General features: G+C 43.8%; 1 protein-coding gene across 2 annotated transcripts in view; it reads right to left on the bottom strand.

The window, feature by feature from the left end:
• The window catches only part of LOC119383393 (tudor domain-containing protein 7), a 71,060-nt gene extending 55,107 nt beyond the window's left edge, over positions 1–15,953 (bottom strand). Inside the window, exons 1-11 of one of the 2 annotated variants that reach the window (XM_049412494.1) lie at positions 15,621–15,953; positions 15,002–15,101; positions 14,278–14,383; positions 13,275–13,386; positions 11,695–11,862; positions 9,872–10,145; positions 7,646–7,876; positions 5,704–5,780; positions 3,887–4,017; positions 3,439–3,496; positions 2,290–2,466 (exon numbers count right to left, since the gene is read on the bottom strand). In XM_049412494.1, the coding sequence (XP_049268451.1) occupies positions 2,290–2,466; positions 3,439–3,496; positions 3,887–4,017; positions 5,704–5,780; positions 7,646–7,876; positions 9,872–10,145; positions 11,695–11,862; positions 13,275–13,386; positions 14,278–14,383; positions 15,002–15,092 (1,425 nt within the window). In that variant the 5' untranslated portion in view covers positions 15,093–15,101; positions 15,621–15,953. Of the gene's footprint in view, positions 1–2,289; positions 2,467–3,438; positions 3,497–3,886; positions 4,018–5,703; positions 5,781–7,645; positions 7,877–9,871; positions 10,146–11,694; positions 11,863–13,274; positions 13,387–14,277; positions 14,384–15,001; positions 15,102–15,443; positions 15,464–15,620 lie in introns of those variants that run through there. The other variant, XM_049412495.1, reaches the window with a different exon arrangement.
• Positions 15,954–16,715: the final 762 nt, after the last annotated feature.

Genomic DNA, 16,715 nt, shown 5'->3' with positions numbered 1-16,715 from the left:
GGTGCGACTCGCGCGAGAAGCGTTTCTCGTAGAAGGTAGCTGGTGATAGTAGTGCTAAGATAATTAATGTCATTTGAAGTGAAATGCATTAAATTAGGGCCACCAATACTGTCGACAAGGGTGCAACGGTAGTCGCTTCAACCACGACCTGACAGAGCAACACCGGAATGGCAGAGGCGCCGTGTTACACTTTGGGAAATTGATTTGTGCTCCACAGCCTTGAGAAGGTTAAAAACTGACATTGGAAGTTGCAAAAGGAGCACTTATACAGTAGTGACACCAAGCACAGACTTTAAAAATGACACAGACCAGCAGGGGACCCCGAGTACAGCCCTTGCCTGCTGTTGAGCCAAGTGCTATTGCTGGACAATAATAACTGATTTTTGGTTTAATAAATAACCCACGGTCTTTTTAGACTTAATCTCTCTGTCTATTTTATTTGCCTGTTGCAAAGCCACATTCATAGACAACTTTTGTATTTCTTTAGCTTGCAAGGAATTGGTACAGGCCTATGAATTGCTAAAGGTGGAGTTTATGACTCTGGTACTGGGTGCACTATGTGGCTTTATAAGAAGATTTTGCCAGTACAGTGGCAGGTCATGGTCACATATTTGGTATGGCGGTTCTTGTGAAGAAGAAACCTATCAAATGATATAACCACTAGTGCTGTGGCTGCACTTCCACAAAAGTTACAGTTGTCTGAAACTTCAAATGCGTTTTTCTCAGTTTGATATTTTTGCTCAACGCACTCAGCCTTACGGGGTTTTTTTCTATGTTGTTGCTAAGTAAAAATCACAAATTTGGTATCATTTTACTTGTATTGAAACGATCTGGGGGGTGATGCTATTTGCATTACTCTAGCACCATTTTACAAATTTTAATTAAAGGTACTAATGAGAGTGAATCAGAAAAAATAACCACCAGTGAGTGTTCATCTGTTTTCTGACCTTCACAGTGCTCTCAAGTGAATAAAAATAGCATCACCCCCTACAGCATGATCTGGGCATTGGGCCCATGCACTTGCATATTGGTTTTAGTAGGTCGAAATTGCTTAAAAGCCCCGTAAGAAGCAGGCACTAATTATTTTTTCGAACCTCGAGATCTTTTGAACTAGTGCAGCTATTAAAAAACTAATTACAAATTTGAAATCAGCATAAAAAACTGGTCAAGACAGTGAAGTTTGGTTCATATTGACCCAAAAGTAAAGAAAAAATTTTAGGACCCACGTCCCCCCTTAAATGCATGCAGTACGCATGCAACTGCACTAGGCCACGTGCACTACCGAGCAGTTAACTGAAGATGCTTATCGTAAGGGATGTCAGTGATTAAGCCGTACTGGCGCGTTTGCCAGCTGCCGCCATCACGCCTCCGTGCATTTCCGCTGCTTATGCGCAACATCGCCGCGAGAGCGGCCCCTTTGAATTTCTGGTCTGCTTCACCCCATAACGCTTCGGCATTGCGGCAAAGCTGACTTCCGGACTCTGCTGCTGTCTTGAACAGATCGACTCGCGAAAGCGCTGGTTCGAACCTACGAGATGATAGACGCGGCAGAGGTGCGGGCTTCAGTTAATGCCTTTCGGACCTGCAATTTGGGCAGAAAGTCCGCGGGCGCGGAATAGCTTCAGCGTCCAAAATTTTGGACGTTCTAATACATTGACGTCTATGGGGCCGGTGACGGTGCCGCGAAAGCGTCCGAATTTTCAAGCATGTCCGGAAAATCGGGTGTCCGAAAAATTGGCAGTTGACTGTAGTAGCCAAATCAAGACTGCGCATCTTGAAGTGCTTTCAATTCGATGAATACGAATAGAGCCTGCCGAGGCACCTAGCTCGTGAGACACGTAGATGACAGCCACCCTGAATTGGAATATAGGTTAAAAAAAAAGTTACAAGATTTCAACCTCTGCCCGATACACTAATCGTTCACAGGAAAGCTACAGCAGTCTTGCAACCATGGGCTGATGAACTCAACAACTTGCATCACCAGCTCTACTATCAGCATTGCTGGGTTGTGACAGCGCCATTTTATTTTTTTACTGTTCCATTGTAGACCAGTTTTGTGGCCGGTGTTGGTTTTTACTTCTTTTCTGTGGAAATGAGAGGCAGCCGATGTTGCCTCATACCGTTGTGTCTAATGAAAACAGGCCCCCTCAATAAGTTGCCCTTTTTTTGCAGCCTCAAATTTCAGCCTCAACTGCGTAACCAAAGACAACTGTGTACTACTGCAGCATTAACAAATTACACTGCATGCAGGCTTACAAATGCGTGCGCACGCAAGGTAAAAAAACTTACAGCAACATCCAGCAAGCGGACGTATACGTGTGTCGTGCTTGCGGCGAACGTGACAAACACGTCCCAATGGTTGCCCTCGGGTAGGGGCAACTTGTCAGGAACGTCGACCATCTTGACAACATCGGTCGCTGACTTCTGGTTGGGTGTCACGGTCACAGACTTCTGACTGGGCTTAGTCTGGAAAGACCAAAGAGAATATTATGCATCTTTTGCTTGCTCATGCATTAACACCCTCATCAACTATCCAGATAATATGTGGGCAAAGGCAAACGGCCCAGGTAGCCAACTCTTCGGCAAGGGTCCTTCAAAACAGAAGTGTTCTGAGAAAACAAGAGCACAGTCGTTAAGAATCAGGGGTGTAGCCAAGGGGGTTTGGGGGGGGGGTTCAAAGCCCCCCGAAATTTTTTAGTTTTGCTTGCATATATATACACGTGCACGTACAAACACACACATGAACATACATAAAGTATGGTTGAATCCCCCCCCCCCCCCCCGAAAAAAATTTCTGGCTACGCCCCTGTTAGGAATATCCCAGTAACAGAACAAGAAGGTCAAAGAAAAGGCCCTTTGCAGAGTACAGAGGTAGACCACGTCTTTAGCACATCGCTGCCCTTATCGGAAACTAAAGGTGCTGCTGTTTTACGCTGCTCAATGATCCCGAGTGGTAAATATTCACTTACATGAAAAGAAACAAACATTAAAAATTTGGAATTCGTACAACAAGCCACAAGTGCAGCCAAATCAGTAGTTTGGCTTGGCTTGTCCAGTGGCACACACTACACAACTTGGTTGGTCAGAGACTACATAATCAATTAGGCTCTGCTAGTTTGTTTCAGGGATGTGCCAGCAACGCAACGAAAAAAAAAAAAAAATTCGAATTACCATGAAGCAAGTGAAGTCCAATTTATTGAAAAGCACACTGTAAAGTGTCCAAAATTTGGTCGTCCTTATACAGTACAGTGGCAGTTCCACAGAACTGTCCAAAGATAATAATGTTTAATTAAAGCTGTGAAATGACCAGCACTATGAGTGTCCAAATTAATGGTTGACGACAATGTGACCTTCTCTGACATTCAGAATGGCAGCCCACTTTCAAGTGCATTGCAGAAAAAAGCTCTACCATGCATAGCATAATGCAAAATAATGCACCTGGGAATTTTTCTTTGAGCTGGTCTGAGGATAGAGAATGCAGCGGTTCTCCTCCCACCTGGATCAAATAGGAAAAAATGCAACACTGAGTATTTAGTACTTTCAGCCATCACAAGAACTTAAATATTCGTTGTATGGGTCTACACATCAAAACCATGCAATCAATAACTAAAGAAACTCCGAGCAAGCAGACTACGACAAATCTAGAGCTATATTTTAAAGTAAAACGCACTGAATTGGCCAGCTTTGCCTAAATGTGATGCACAATGTGCGAGGGAAAAATAAACTGATTCCCAAGGATGTCTTGTATCACAGATTTCATGACGTTGCACATGTTTAGGCAAGCTTTATGGCTCTACTGTGCTTAGGGAACAAATGCCCTGTATGGTTAAATCCAACCAGCACGAAAGACAAATATCAAGGCCAAAGAAATATTGCCTCTACTTACTCGGTCACGAATACAACTCCTGAATCCTTGACAAGCTCTAGCCAGTCCTTTGGTACAGACTCCCGATACTGCTCCTGGTATATCTGTGGCACGACTGTGTTCCAAAGGCCGTTGCTCTTCTGCGACACTAACTGTGAACAGAAAACACAAGTTCCAAAGTCAACAAAGACAAACCACCTAAATGAATGCGTTCAACACTTATGACTTTTGCCAACATTTGTACTATAATAGCTACATATATTAGCGAATGATGGCTTCAACATGCACAGCTATTTGCATCGGCATTTTTCAGCCACTACAGATATACCTTAAAAGGAGAGTTGGGCTAATGGAGTACTGTTGCTTTTGCTGTGATAAGTTTTCTATGTGCTATGGGTGGCTTTGCGTGTCTAATAACAGCATCAAGCCTGTCGCCCTAGGAAACCTACTGTCACGCGCCTTATCAGCCTATAACACAAGAAGAAAAAAACCTTTTTTGTCAATTTGAATCTTCAAATTAAAAGAAGGCATATATTGTTACAAGACAAATACTTGCAATTTTTTGTCTAACTTAATCGTGGTGAATGTCGCTCCTCACAAAATTAATTACATACACGAGACGAGTCTTGAAAATCTGAAGGCTTCTGCAGTCTATGTGTTTATTTTAGCACTGCTGCCACAATCCAAGCCAAGTTAATTCATCAAAAAGAGACCATAAATGCATGCCTCTACAGCGCAGCACATGTGAGACATCCTAACAACAATACAGTGGCACAGTACGATCAGCGTGGAGGGCCGCATGGCATAGCGCATGAGTTGAAGCAGACGAGATCGAATACGTCGCCGCAAGCTGCGCCACCGGGCGCCTTTTTGGATGCGTGAGGAAAAAAAAAAGCAAAAAATTACTCTCTGACGCAAGCAAAAGCTGCCTCAGGTGCGCAAAATACAATTTCAAGTTATACATGTTTGTTTTTAAGCAAAATGGGTCTACCTGCGAGGATTTCTTGTCCTACCAGTAGATTGACCACATCGCTGTTGGGCGACGCCAGCGGTCATTCTTTCACGATTTTCAACATCAAATTAAAAATATAATTCCTTTTCTATGGGGCAAAAGCATGCTTGTTGCCGCCGATGTGACGAACGATCTTCTCATTTTCACCACAATCAGAAAAATTTTTCCAAGCAGTAGACAGTCCCTTCAAGTGTCAAAAACAGGAAACCAAGTGGGACCTACGTTTCTTAACAGCAAATCAGTTGACATGGTGCAGCAAATAGTGCCTCCAGTGAAAACATTTCTGTCCATGGCATGCAAAGTGTATGGAGTACACATGCTGGGGCATGCTGCATGTTTAAGATTTCTTGCCACAGCCTAACAAGTTTAGATTTACTCAATGGTTCTTTTAGTTTCAAGCGTTCTAGCCCAAATCGTCCATGCAGAAATGAATTGACAGCAGCCACCATAATAACAGTGTCCTCTGTAGGCGATCTGCAAATCCATGTATACATGCACACACAAATGAACGGAAGAATTTTCTCCAAATTTAACTATTTTCAACTTTGCCCCAAGTTTCTTGTATAAATGTCTATTTGTTCACATTAAACTTTAGCAACATTAATGTTAATTAATAGTTACATTAATGTAAATTTTTTGTTAAATACTTCAGCAGCTCTTGTGTAGTTAAGTGCACTGGAAGATTGACTTATACTGTGCAATGCCTAGAACTGTTTACTAGTTTCCAAAGTATGATCAAATTGCTGACAACGAATTCCCCATGACTAGCAGGGCCCGCTAGAATCTTCTACAGCAGCTGCAATAAACATCAATGACTAATGCTAACCTCTTTAATTCGATTGACAAAGTTTTCGACTTGCTTAGGTGTCGATACACTGGTCTGTGGCAGCTGGCTCTGCAAATCTGCAAAAGAGAGGTAAAGCGAGTTGAAATTAACACAGCAAACGCAACAAGTATTGCATAATACTTGCAGTATGCAATTGCTGCAACGATAAGACATGGTTCATGCAACGTAATGTGGAGCAATGCCTGCCCGCAGTGCACACAGCTGCACACGCAAATCGACGTTTCTTTCTGGGCACTAATCCAAAACAGCTGCTCCCCCTCATCTAATAATAGCTCAAACGAAAAAAGAAAAAAAAAAGCACAAGCACTGAGAGTATGCTTTCCATTAAACAGTGAAACTACCAGTAGCAGAAAATAACATGGAATTGAAGTGTCCCAAGAAGCACTGTTTGAAGACGACTGTCCTGCAAGAACGGGAGGCTATTATTAACACAGACTGTACTTCATCAAAGGGATTACGTAGTCATTGCCAAGACTCGAGGCAGGATCATACAACATTTCTGCTTAATCTTGCTTGAATAAGCGCCAGACATAACGTAACATTAATATTAAAAATATATATATATATTTGCCGCTTCTGCACTTGCACTACCATGCAATGAGGTGTGGACAGCCTTTTTAGGACAGTGTACTGTGTTGCAAGCATTCCCTGTCTGACGACCTGCTCACATTCAAATGCAGCTGACTCAACCTTGGCAGATGGTCAGGATTTCTGCATGTGCCCAATGTTCATAACTATACCTCTGATTACATTCTTAGAAGACTTGAGTGCATAATAAATTGACGCCTCACACGTGTCTGCACCACATGGCAGCACTGTGATAAGCTTCACTTCTCATAACTGCTTATCTAGAAGGAGCCACATTTATCAGAAACATTTCAGCACGTGACGAACTTCGTTACAAGGCATTAGACCTTGCACTTGGGTAAACGGTAGCCTCAAGGCACAATGTACTTGCAGAGTACCAATCTCTGAAGGGGGAGGGGGGGACAAAGCAGTGCACAAATATTCCAGCTGAACAGACTCACAAGTTTTAAGCTTAAGCATTAGTTAAAGCTTAAGTATAAAGAAATTTGGACAACATGAACAAACACTGTCTCCTTATTCGTGTCTCCTATGTGTGCTTTTTAAGGTTAAGGTTAAATTATTAGCTCTCCCTGCAACACGCTTGAGGAGCTTCAAGCAAGGCTTAGAAGCTGATCCAGCAGTTCATCTGTCATGAGTGCTCATTGTTTCCGTCTCAGGCAAATAGAAAAGTTCACTTACAGGGTCTCAGAGAAGTAACAAAATCCCACCATGCAAGTGACTTAAGTGTCAATATTTGAAGTGAAAAATCTTCATTTAGTATTCTGCATCAAGTTGCAGAAATCAGTAATGTGAGCTTTTACTGTCTGTAACTGGTTATGAACTGCTGAAATGGTGAGCTTCGAATTGTATTGGGAAAGGGCGACTCAGTGCCAAACACACATTCTTGGCACAATGCCAACGAAGATGTTGCACACAAATGGTGATGTTTCTGGAGCCGAGGCACAAGAAACTGCCGCGAATATTACTGATGCTGTTTGATGAGGGCTCTGTGCAGTCCATCTGAAGCTGGCGGTATTTATTTTTATGATTATGCTTATCTCAAAACTCCACCATCTCTTTTTTTTCCCCCACTACTTACAGTTTCAAGTTCCAGCATACTTTCGTTAGACGTAGTTTTCACAGATATAGTTTCGATAAGCAAAAATAAAAGTGAACAAGTTTCAGCTCTTCTTGACAAAGAATGTATTTTAGCCCCCTAGAGAGTTAAAAGACGAAACAAACCTCTTGCTATCATCAGAGCACACCTCCAAAAGCAGTACAAGGAACACCTTTAGGCTAGTAGTCACAGACAAGAAAGCAGCTACAAAAGCAGTGAATGTCGTGACAAGCTCACTGTCGTTAAGGCCAAGAACGAAGACGGCCTTCCGTGCAGCCTCCTCTTCAGCCTCTTCCCGCGATTCTTTCTCGTCTGGGTACGAGTTGAAGGACTGCACATCCATTTTCAGCGTTGCCAGCCACACCAGAGGTCCCTTCTTCGAGCTGCGGCTGCTCAGTGCACTAAACGACACTTCAAAGCCACGGCTTCGTGCGTAGTCCTCCACCAGCTCACGGCAAGTCTTCGGAGCTGGAAAAAAAGAGCGAAGGTAGAAAGCACTGATAAATACTAGAGCTGTGCGAGTAGCAAAATTTTGGGTGCGAAGCAAATTCGAATAATAAAGATTGAGTGCGAATCGAATCGAATAATTTCGAATGATTTTCAAATATTTCTCACATTTTTCGAATAATTCGAAGTGAAATTACAGAAAAAGTTGCAGAGAATCCCTAGGTATGTTATTGTGAGATAGCAACATGAAAGTGTTTCTTTTCACTAGGTTGATGAAGCGCTGGTGGGGTCATATTTCATAGTTGTCTTTATCAAGAATGACACAATGTAGAGGCCAAATGGTATTTATGTACATGATTTGGTGCAACCAAAGTATTGCCGACAACACTTTACACGTGATAGGCAGAGATGCCATTTCCTCAGCCTCTCCTCCTCTTTCAACTTCTGTGGAAGGCCAACTGATGTGGCGGACAAGGGTGTACTCCCTTCAAGTCCGGAGTTCCAAATCTGCCTCGTAGACGTCGATATATAAGAACATCTGAAATTTTGGATGCTAAAAAGCTTCGGCGTCCGATTTTTTGGACTTCCTGCCCAAATTTCAGGTCCAAAACAGCATTAATTGAGCCCCCAACTCTGCCACATCTTTCATCTCCATATTGGAACCAGCGTTTTCTTAATACATTTGCGACCGTAGCGGCGCTTGAAAGGCAGCTTTGCCGCAATACGGGGGTGTGATGAGGTGAAGCATATTGAAAATCTAGGGGCCACTTCCAAACGGACGTTGACTCTCTCTTGGCTAAGTTCGACCGTAACGGAGCTTGAAAGGCAGCTTTGCCGCAATACGGGGGTGTGAGGAGGTGAAGCATATTGAAAATCTAGGGACCACTTCTAATCAAACGTTGACTCTCTCTTGCCAAAGTTCGACCGTAACGGAGCTTGAAAGGCAGCTTTGCCGCAATACGGGGGTGTGATGAGGTGAAGCATATTGAAAATCTAGGGACCACTTTCAACCGGACTTTGTCTCTTGGCTAAGTTCGACCGAAACGGAACGTGAAAGGCAGCTTTGCCGCAATACGAGAGTGTAATGAGGTGAAGCATATTGAAAATCTGAAGGGGTCACTTTCAACCGGACGTTGACTGCATTTGTCTTTGGGAAGTTCGAATAGTAAAATTTCAGTGCGAATCGAATCGAATAGCAAACACTATTCGAAAAATATTCGAAATTTCGAATATTCGCACACCCCTAATAAATACTGCAGCCACTGCTTTCACCAAGACCAAGTAGCAGCTGTAATTTAAGAAAAGGCTCAAGGAAGCCACTCGAAGTGGTAAGTATACAATGTAGAAAGATTTGCTCGCTATGACTATCTTGTAAAATGTTGCAATTCGAGAAATGCATGTGTACATATCAGTAGTCATAAGAGGAAGCTTCGCACAAGCTGACATACAGAGTGAGTATAGATTATAGAGGAAAAGCTGGGCCGAAAGGGCGCCGACCACAAGAACACCGCCATTACCCTACCGTTGTCATTATTGCTGCTTTGCAGTTATTTACAGATTGGTTAAAATTGGCACTATTTAATGTTAGTAATACTGGCAATATAAATCAAACACAGGCATTTTCATGAATTGAAAACATGCGGGAAGTGTTCATTTTCATTTAAAAGATTTTTAGGAAAGATTCAAGGCTATTTAGGCAATTTACCGTGTGCCGGACTCGCAGGGCAAGAAGATGCATTTGCCGGCACTTTTGCTAGATGGTGCCACCATATCCAGTTGAGTTCGAGATCATGGCCGATTGTGCGTTTTCTGACTGAGTTTTGAGTCACAGTGCATCGTTCGCACTTTCTGTTGACACATACAACTCTACTTCACATGAGCTCACTTTCTATAATTACGGCGCCCTTATGATCGGAAATTCTAATGCATGGGCTCTATGGGGAGCTTTTCTTGTAGAGTCTGTACTAACTCTATGCTGACAGACAAAACCAACGAGCTCAATGCCCTCAAGCTTACCAGGTGGCGTTGCCGGTGGCGTGGGCAACTTGGGGGGTGGCGGGGGCACGTGTGGTGGGGACACAGGAGGAGGGGGAATGGGTACAGCCGCAGACGGCAAGGTCAAGCCGTTAGAGGCTGTCCGAGGCATGCGCAGGGGTGCCCTTGACACAGGCTCCTCAGTACCGTTGCCTGGCAGGCTAGTGGATGCTACAGCAGGAGCCGCCCCATTGCTTGGCCGCTGCCACCTGGGAGGGACCTCGTACTTGAAGCCAGGCTTAGCAGACGGCTGCCTCTGCGTGCGGTGATGAACCCCAGATGAGACAACAGAGGCATAACAAGGCACAAGCCAGTTTGGCTTGTCAAAAACCACTGAAAAGCCATCATAAATTTTTTCAGGCTTTTTAGTTGGTTCTCGCGCGGAATGAAAAAAATCGAGAGTCAATGTTATCTAAAATCCATTCACCTGAATTTTGCAAAGGCGAGATCACAGCCGGAAGTTAAGCAGATATATAATTGCTGCAGTTCACTTTTTATCATCTTTTCTTCCCTTGTAGCACAAGTAATCACTCTAAGGCAAACGGGAGTAATTGGGGTGCCTTACGTCACACAATAATCGTCATCTGGCTTCCTCGAATCTCCTTTCTCAAAACTCGCTACTTTCCTATCAAGAATGCTATGCCACGCTGTTAACCGCACGTTGTTCGTGACAAGCAAGTACCGAGCGAGTGGTGATAACGCGACGAAAGCACGTGCAATGTTTGACTATTGTTGTGTGGCAGAAAGACACCCCAAATATGCCTTTTTTGCCATAGAGTGTAGAATGACCTCCCGTAAATACATTTTCTGCAGTACTTAAAAACTTGCTACAAACAATGACCTGAATCCTTTTAGTTAGATACGACATGGTTGTTCCTATATTTACAAGTGCTTAAATCTTGGTTTGTTGTACTTGCTGCCAAAAAAGCAATGGCCTTTTCATTGTCTTGTGTTTGAATTGCATCCTTTTTGTATTCTTATGCTTTTTTTCGCTGTATACTATTTCTTTTGATACAACTATGCACCCTGTACAGTAGGTGAATTCAATTATCTTTAGTGTTGGACCTTCCTATATTTAGGTCTGACAGTCCCATGCCATCAATTTCCCACAGGGTTGGTGCCCTCCCAAGCAACTGGGAACTTCGTTCTGTCGAGCACGTGGCTGAAGCTGCGCTTTTACCTGTTTCCCTTGTATGTACTTGACAGTACAAATTCTTGCCTCCCAGAAACGCAGCAGCCGTTTCACTGAGGCTGTCTGTGATGGGCCAAGATACGATTTGCCCGGAGACCTTCGCAGATCATGACAGCGCGCCTGTCAAGATGAAGACCTATACACAGCTGAGAGCTATGTCAGGACCACTCTTTTACCCATTAGAATAAATGGTGAATAGCTTGAGTTTTTTTAAATAGACTGCCCTGAGTATGCACCTTTCATGGGATATACATGCACTTTTTTTTATTACAACAGTCATCTACCTTTTCACAATGCAAAAGCAGAAGCAAAGTGGCAACATCAGAGAGTCACAAGCAACAATGTTTTAGAGCAAAGCTTTCTTTGTGAACCCCTCCATGTTTTCCTGATTGTGGTTGCTGGTGCTGCTGTCTGGCCAAATCGTATTGCCTACTTCGCTTCCACAATCGTAGCTTGTCATGTTGAGCTTGCACCACACTGCACCTACCCACCTTGGGGCTAGTCAATGCAATTAACTATTAAAGCAACTGAAACCGACTTCACAAACATTACAAAAGTCAACAGAAACAGAAGTAGCATGTGCTAAAAAAAGATGGATCCCGAGTGCTCTCACCAGCGGAGGCAGCCCTCTGCTCACACCACGATGTATCTTCCTAGGTGGCATTGCCATGGGGTTCAGGACTGGCGGTGTGGTGGATGGCTTTTGGTTGTCAAGCCTGCTTTGATAGCAGGCAAACCTCACACTGGGGCCAGTCCTGGGTGCAGGGTGCCTAGCTGGCCGCTGAAAGGGTGATGAAACCATTAGACTACTAGCAGTTACGGGCAGCTGCAAATACACAAGGCTGGAACTCTAAAATGACCCCTCAGCAGGCACAATTGCAAATTTTCACTGCCCACTGGGGGTTGTATGAAACTGCCTAAGGAGTGGTTAACAAAAAAAAAAAAGCTTTGAAACGGGTTCAACATCGGAGCAGTAGCAAGAAATTGAACTAGTTTTAATGCCAGCATACACACTCTCTCATGTGGCCTCGACAAGCACCTGCTAGTGGAGTTCCTTCCCTGCATACTTCAGCAGGTAGCAAAAAAAAACACACAAGCAAGAAACAGAGACGAGACGAGTGCTAGAAACAGAGACACAAGTTAGCGTTCGTCTCGTAACCCTGTTTCTTGCTTGTGTCTTTGTTTTTTACGCTTCCTGCTCAAGTATGCAATCTTACAAACTCACCCAGATCTCAGTTCTTGTATCCTTCCCTCCCTTCTCGTATGTACCACACCCAAGGGAAGCTTAATGTTCCCATAACAATACCCATCTACTTTTGTTTTCTTATAGTTTGCTTCGTGGTACATTTCCAGTGGTGGCAATGCACACGTTCAAGTGAATGATGAACTGAAATCACATGCCATGGTCGGCAAAGTAGTAAGCAGTGTGCATTGCACCGGGCCTTCGTGTATGAGACCTTCACTCTCACTTCAAACACGGCTCCCTAGAAGGGTGCACAGCCTTTGCTTGAAATTTTGGCAGTTTGCAAGTCATGGAACTGTTTCATACGTTGTACATACAATCGTAACGGTTAGCATTACAAGATGGTTTGTTTGGCTATAAAAGCATCACAACATAACATGACATGACGATATAGAGTAAATTTTGCTCTTGTGCCGTAAAAAATAATGTTGGGTATGATGATTTGCCTCACAAAAAATAAAACGGCAGCGCTGCACAATTTCCCAGGACATAGTGATGCGCGGCAGCCACAGCAATTGCATGAATCACGCAAGCTAATGTTATAGCAACATCATGATGCCTAAGCCCCTTGGATGCCAAAAGCAAAATTGGTTAGCAGAAAAACGTATCAGTAAATAATTTAGGATGCTCCAATGCTTGCTGCCTCCTTGAAATATATCTGTTGCTCTCAGATTTTCGCATTAAGCAAAAATTCCAAGAAAAGTTCTGTAGCATGCAATGCAAACCCCCCATAGGAACTGCAAGCAAAATAAAAAAAAAAAGTGTCATGTTTTCACAACATTCCTAACATAGGTTTATAAGCGGGCATAAATTTATAGAAGTGTTGTTTACAAAGATTAACCAGCCACATCTGCAGAGTTGGCATACTTTCTCGAAGTCTCCAGTACCCCATTACCATTGTGCAGATGCACTTGCTCAAAGTTTGAATAAAATATAAATGCTGTGCTTACCCTGGCTGGCTTTGCTTTGGCTGCTATCTTTTGACCAGCAACAAGCTGAGATACATGAGCAGTCATGGGCTTGTACACAGCTTGCACAATGATTGTACCATTGTCAGGTGACCTAAGAGCAAGCGGGTATAGATTAACAGGGGCATAATGATACACATCAGTTAAATATATAAATTAAAATAGCAGATTTAGTTCTCAGACAACATGTAAACTTCTCATCAAGGACGCACATTATTTATCCAAATATTTCTTTCAATGGTGTCAAGGGATGTTGTCCATTATGTTTTGTCGATTACAACTGCTCCCCGCTTCGTCACGAAAGGAACACTAAGCGCAATAAATTAGCCATATATTCACCCATTCTTTCAAATGCTTACAAACCGTCAAGCTCCGGTGACAAACTGGATCACGAACCCATGCTTTGAAACCTCCCAGATAAACAGAGCCTTCCAACAGTGCCGGCAAACACCTCAAGCATCTTGTATTCAGGTAGAGTTCAGCACTTGCAATGAGCAATTTATCAGGGCAAATTTTACTGGGGAATATTAGTAGGTGCACAGGTTCGTACAGTTCTGGCACCTGTTTTGCAATGTAAACGAAGAAAAATAGAACAGCCACCGCCATTAAAGCATGTGAGGTTCCTGTACTGCCAGTCAGATCAAAGGTGCAAGGAGCTCTCCGCACATTAATGCAAAGCTACAACTTTCTTTTGAACTACTATGCAGACTAATTACTGATATGTACCAACAGGCCCAGCTTAGCACCCTACATCATTACAGACTCACAGTGACAGGGCCACTGCATTGAGGGGGCAAACATGCACTGAACTGTGATGTTAACAGTTAAGTGAACTCATGCACCATGCTGCTTGTTTCGTAAGCTCATAAACCAAGCTGCAAGTGCCCATCATGAGTGCACAAGGAAGCAAAACTCATTACGAAACGTCAAGAGAGGACATATATACACGCCACAGTAATATATAAACAAAAGAGGCACCACTCACTTTCGAATAGCAGCTGTGTTAGGAATGCTCTTTATGTAGTCAATCAGCTTGTCAAAGCCAAACTTTTGGAAGGGTATAGGGCTGCCAATCAGCACTGTGTATTCCTCTGGAAAAAGAATTGCGACCATGCATGCACTCAGATCCTATTCACAACTAAACAAATGAGGTTCTCTTTATCCTCTTTCATGCAGTGCAGTTGTCAAAAGCTTGTGCAAGACATTTTTCTTTAAAACTAGAGGGCAAAGCTCTTTGCGTAACTATGAGTTCAATAGTGCTAACTTTTTACAGCGAGCATATAATCCAACTGCACTCATCATAAATGTAAACCCAGACAACAAAATGCATGCCGCAATGAGGTGCAGTACTAGTACACACGACTACATGTACTTACATATGCTACTCGCGCATGCAGCCACATTCTTCTACCACTCCCCCCTCCACCCCCCCCCCCCCCCAATTCCCGTTTTACACGTGCATGCGCAGTAAGTGACAAATTACATTTTCACGCGCCTGATTGTGTTCTTTAATGCGTTGCTGCATCTACATACATCAATGTTCTCTAATACACATCTCTCGAAACAGAGCATCTGGGGCTGTCAATAAACGTGTCGCCGAAGTTTGGCGTCGCGAGAAGACGTCAAGGCATGCATTCAGCTAGACAAAAACAAGGCAAAGAAGTTAGCACAGATGGCATTGAACATGCAGGTGCGCTTGATCGTTTTACCTTGTAGTTTAGAGAGCGGAATTCCATTCTTCTCGCAGCTCAGGACCGAATGCAGAAACGTTTCAACCTCCTGTTTTTTCTGACACGCCATTGCGGCGACCTAAAATAGAAGGGTTCACAGCGAACGCATCACCACCAAAACAAGTTGATCTGTCAAGCAACTCGTCTAGAACGTCATGTATCAATTTCGGACAACTGTTGGCAGGAATGTTGGGAATGTAAATCATTCATAACTATTTCTTTTCTTTTTTAAAACTATGGACCCGCGCCAATGCCCGCGCCCAAATTGTTGGCAGCATGGTTGGCAGTAGGGTGGAATGCGGGGTAGACAGTTATGAATTTGCTGGAATTCCATTACCTGTCGGTCTAATTCACAGGGCCGGCAGGTTTTGGGTAGATGTGTTTCAACCACAGCGACAAACTATACATTATATGCGCTTACTTGACGAGCGTGAATGCATCAGCGGCCAGGCGGAGCCCAGTGAAGTTCAAGAAAAACCGATCTGCCAATCAAAGAACGCGGAAGCATACTATGGACGTCTCACGAGACGCGGAGGTCAACGCCACTTTGACAGCGGCATTGCGTCAGAACAGCCTATCGGTGAACGTGTGTACTCACAGATAACGGCTTTAATCCTGCGTTGGGCCAAAATAAACACGCTGCTGGAACATGCTGCACCGAGGTGGTTAGCGTAGCCGCTGTAGGCTTACTACGTGCATTGTTGGAGACGTTCGAAACCCTTCCACACACGTTCGTTCCTTTTCGGTCGTCGTCTTCTTTCTTTCGTGTATCGTTGCGTTCGCCTCAGAAAGAGGTTAAACAATGGCTGCCAGCGCGTCGGCGTGCATGCTTTCGAATAACGCGACGTGTAACCTTGAATAGAAGCAGCTAAAGGAAACCGAAAGTAGCCACAGGCGTTCAATGCAACGTTGCCAATCTTTTCTAAAAATTTCCCCAGACTTTCCCCGGGTAATTTTTTTAATCCCTAGGTCCTATCATCATCATTCTATTCTTGTAATGGCCCCTGCAGCAGCAGCAACGGCAGCAGGATTAGAGCCACCCTAGCAGGATGAAGGACTTTCTCTATTATTTCCAGCCTTGCGCGAAAATTTCGTTTTATGCTTGCAGATTTCTTTACTTCATAACCACACCTAACCCTCTGCACAGACGTCAGACTACACACATGTGCAGGAGAAGGACCGCCACGCGTGACCGAAAGATGCGAGACGGTGTAATCTCGAGGTAGAAATGGCCTGTGCGGGTCGCTGGGCTTGGTCGAGCAGAGCAAGGCCAGCGAGCCGCACAGGCCACTCTCCCAATCCTTGCTCGCAGGCCAGCAGACCTCCCACCGCCCCTCAAAAGGGTTTCTTGCTTGCTTGTTCCCATTTGTTGGCTCTTACCCACTACGGGTGATCGGCCATGAAACCGGCGGTTAATTTAATAATTTTTTTATATATATAAAGAATGAGGAATAAATCAATTGCCGAAGGAATAAACGAAATTTTAAGAATTACTAGTCGATATGGAACAAGGAGCAGGATAATACCACAAATTATGGGAAACAGTGAACGAATGAATGAAAGGAAGTCTGGGGTACCAAATTTTGTTAAGGAATAAGTTAACAGGGAATTCTTCGTGTCTCACAGACGTTCCTGTTGCTGAAGCCAAGAGAAGACGCCCCAGAGGAAAGAATATTTTGAGAATTCAGATTAA

Source organism: Rhipicephalus sanguineus, chromosome 2, assembly GCF_013339695.2.
Source record: "Rhipicephalus sanguineus isolate Rsan-2018 chromosome 2, BIME_Rsan_1.4, whole genome shotgun sequence".
Classification (NCBI taxonomy): domain Eukaryota; kingdom Metazoa; phylum Arthropoda; class Arachnida; order Ixodida; family Ixodidae; genus Rhipicephalus; species Rhipicephalus sanguineus.
Note: the sequence above shows the minus strand (reverse complement) of the source record. Positions and strands in the feature narration are given on the sequence as shown.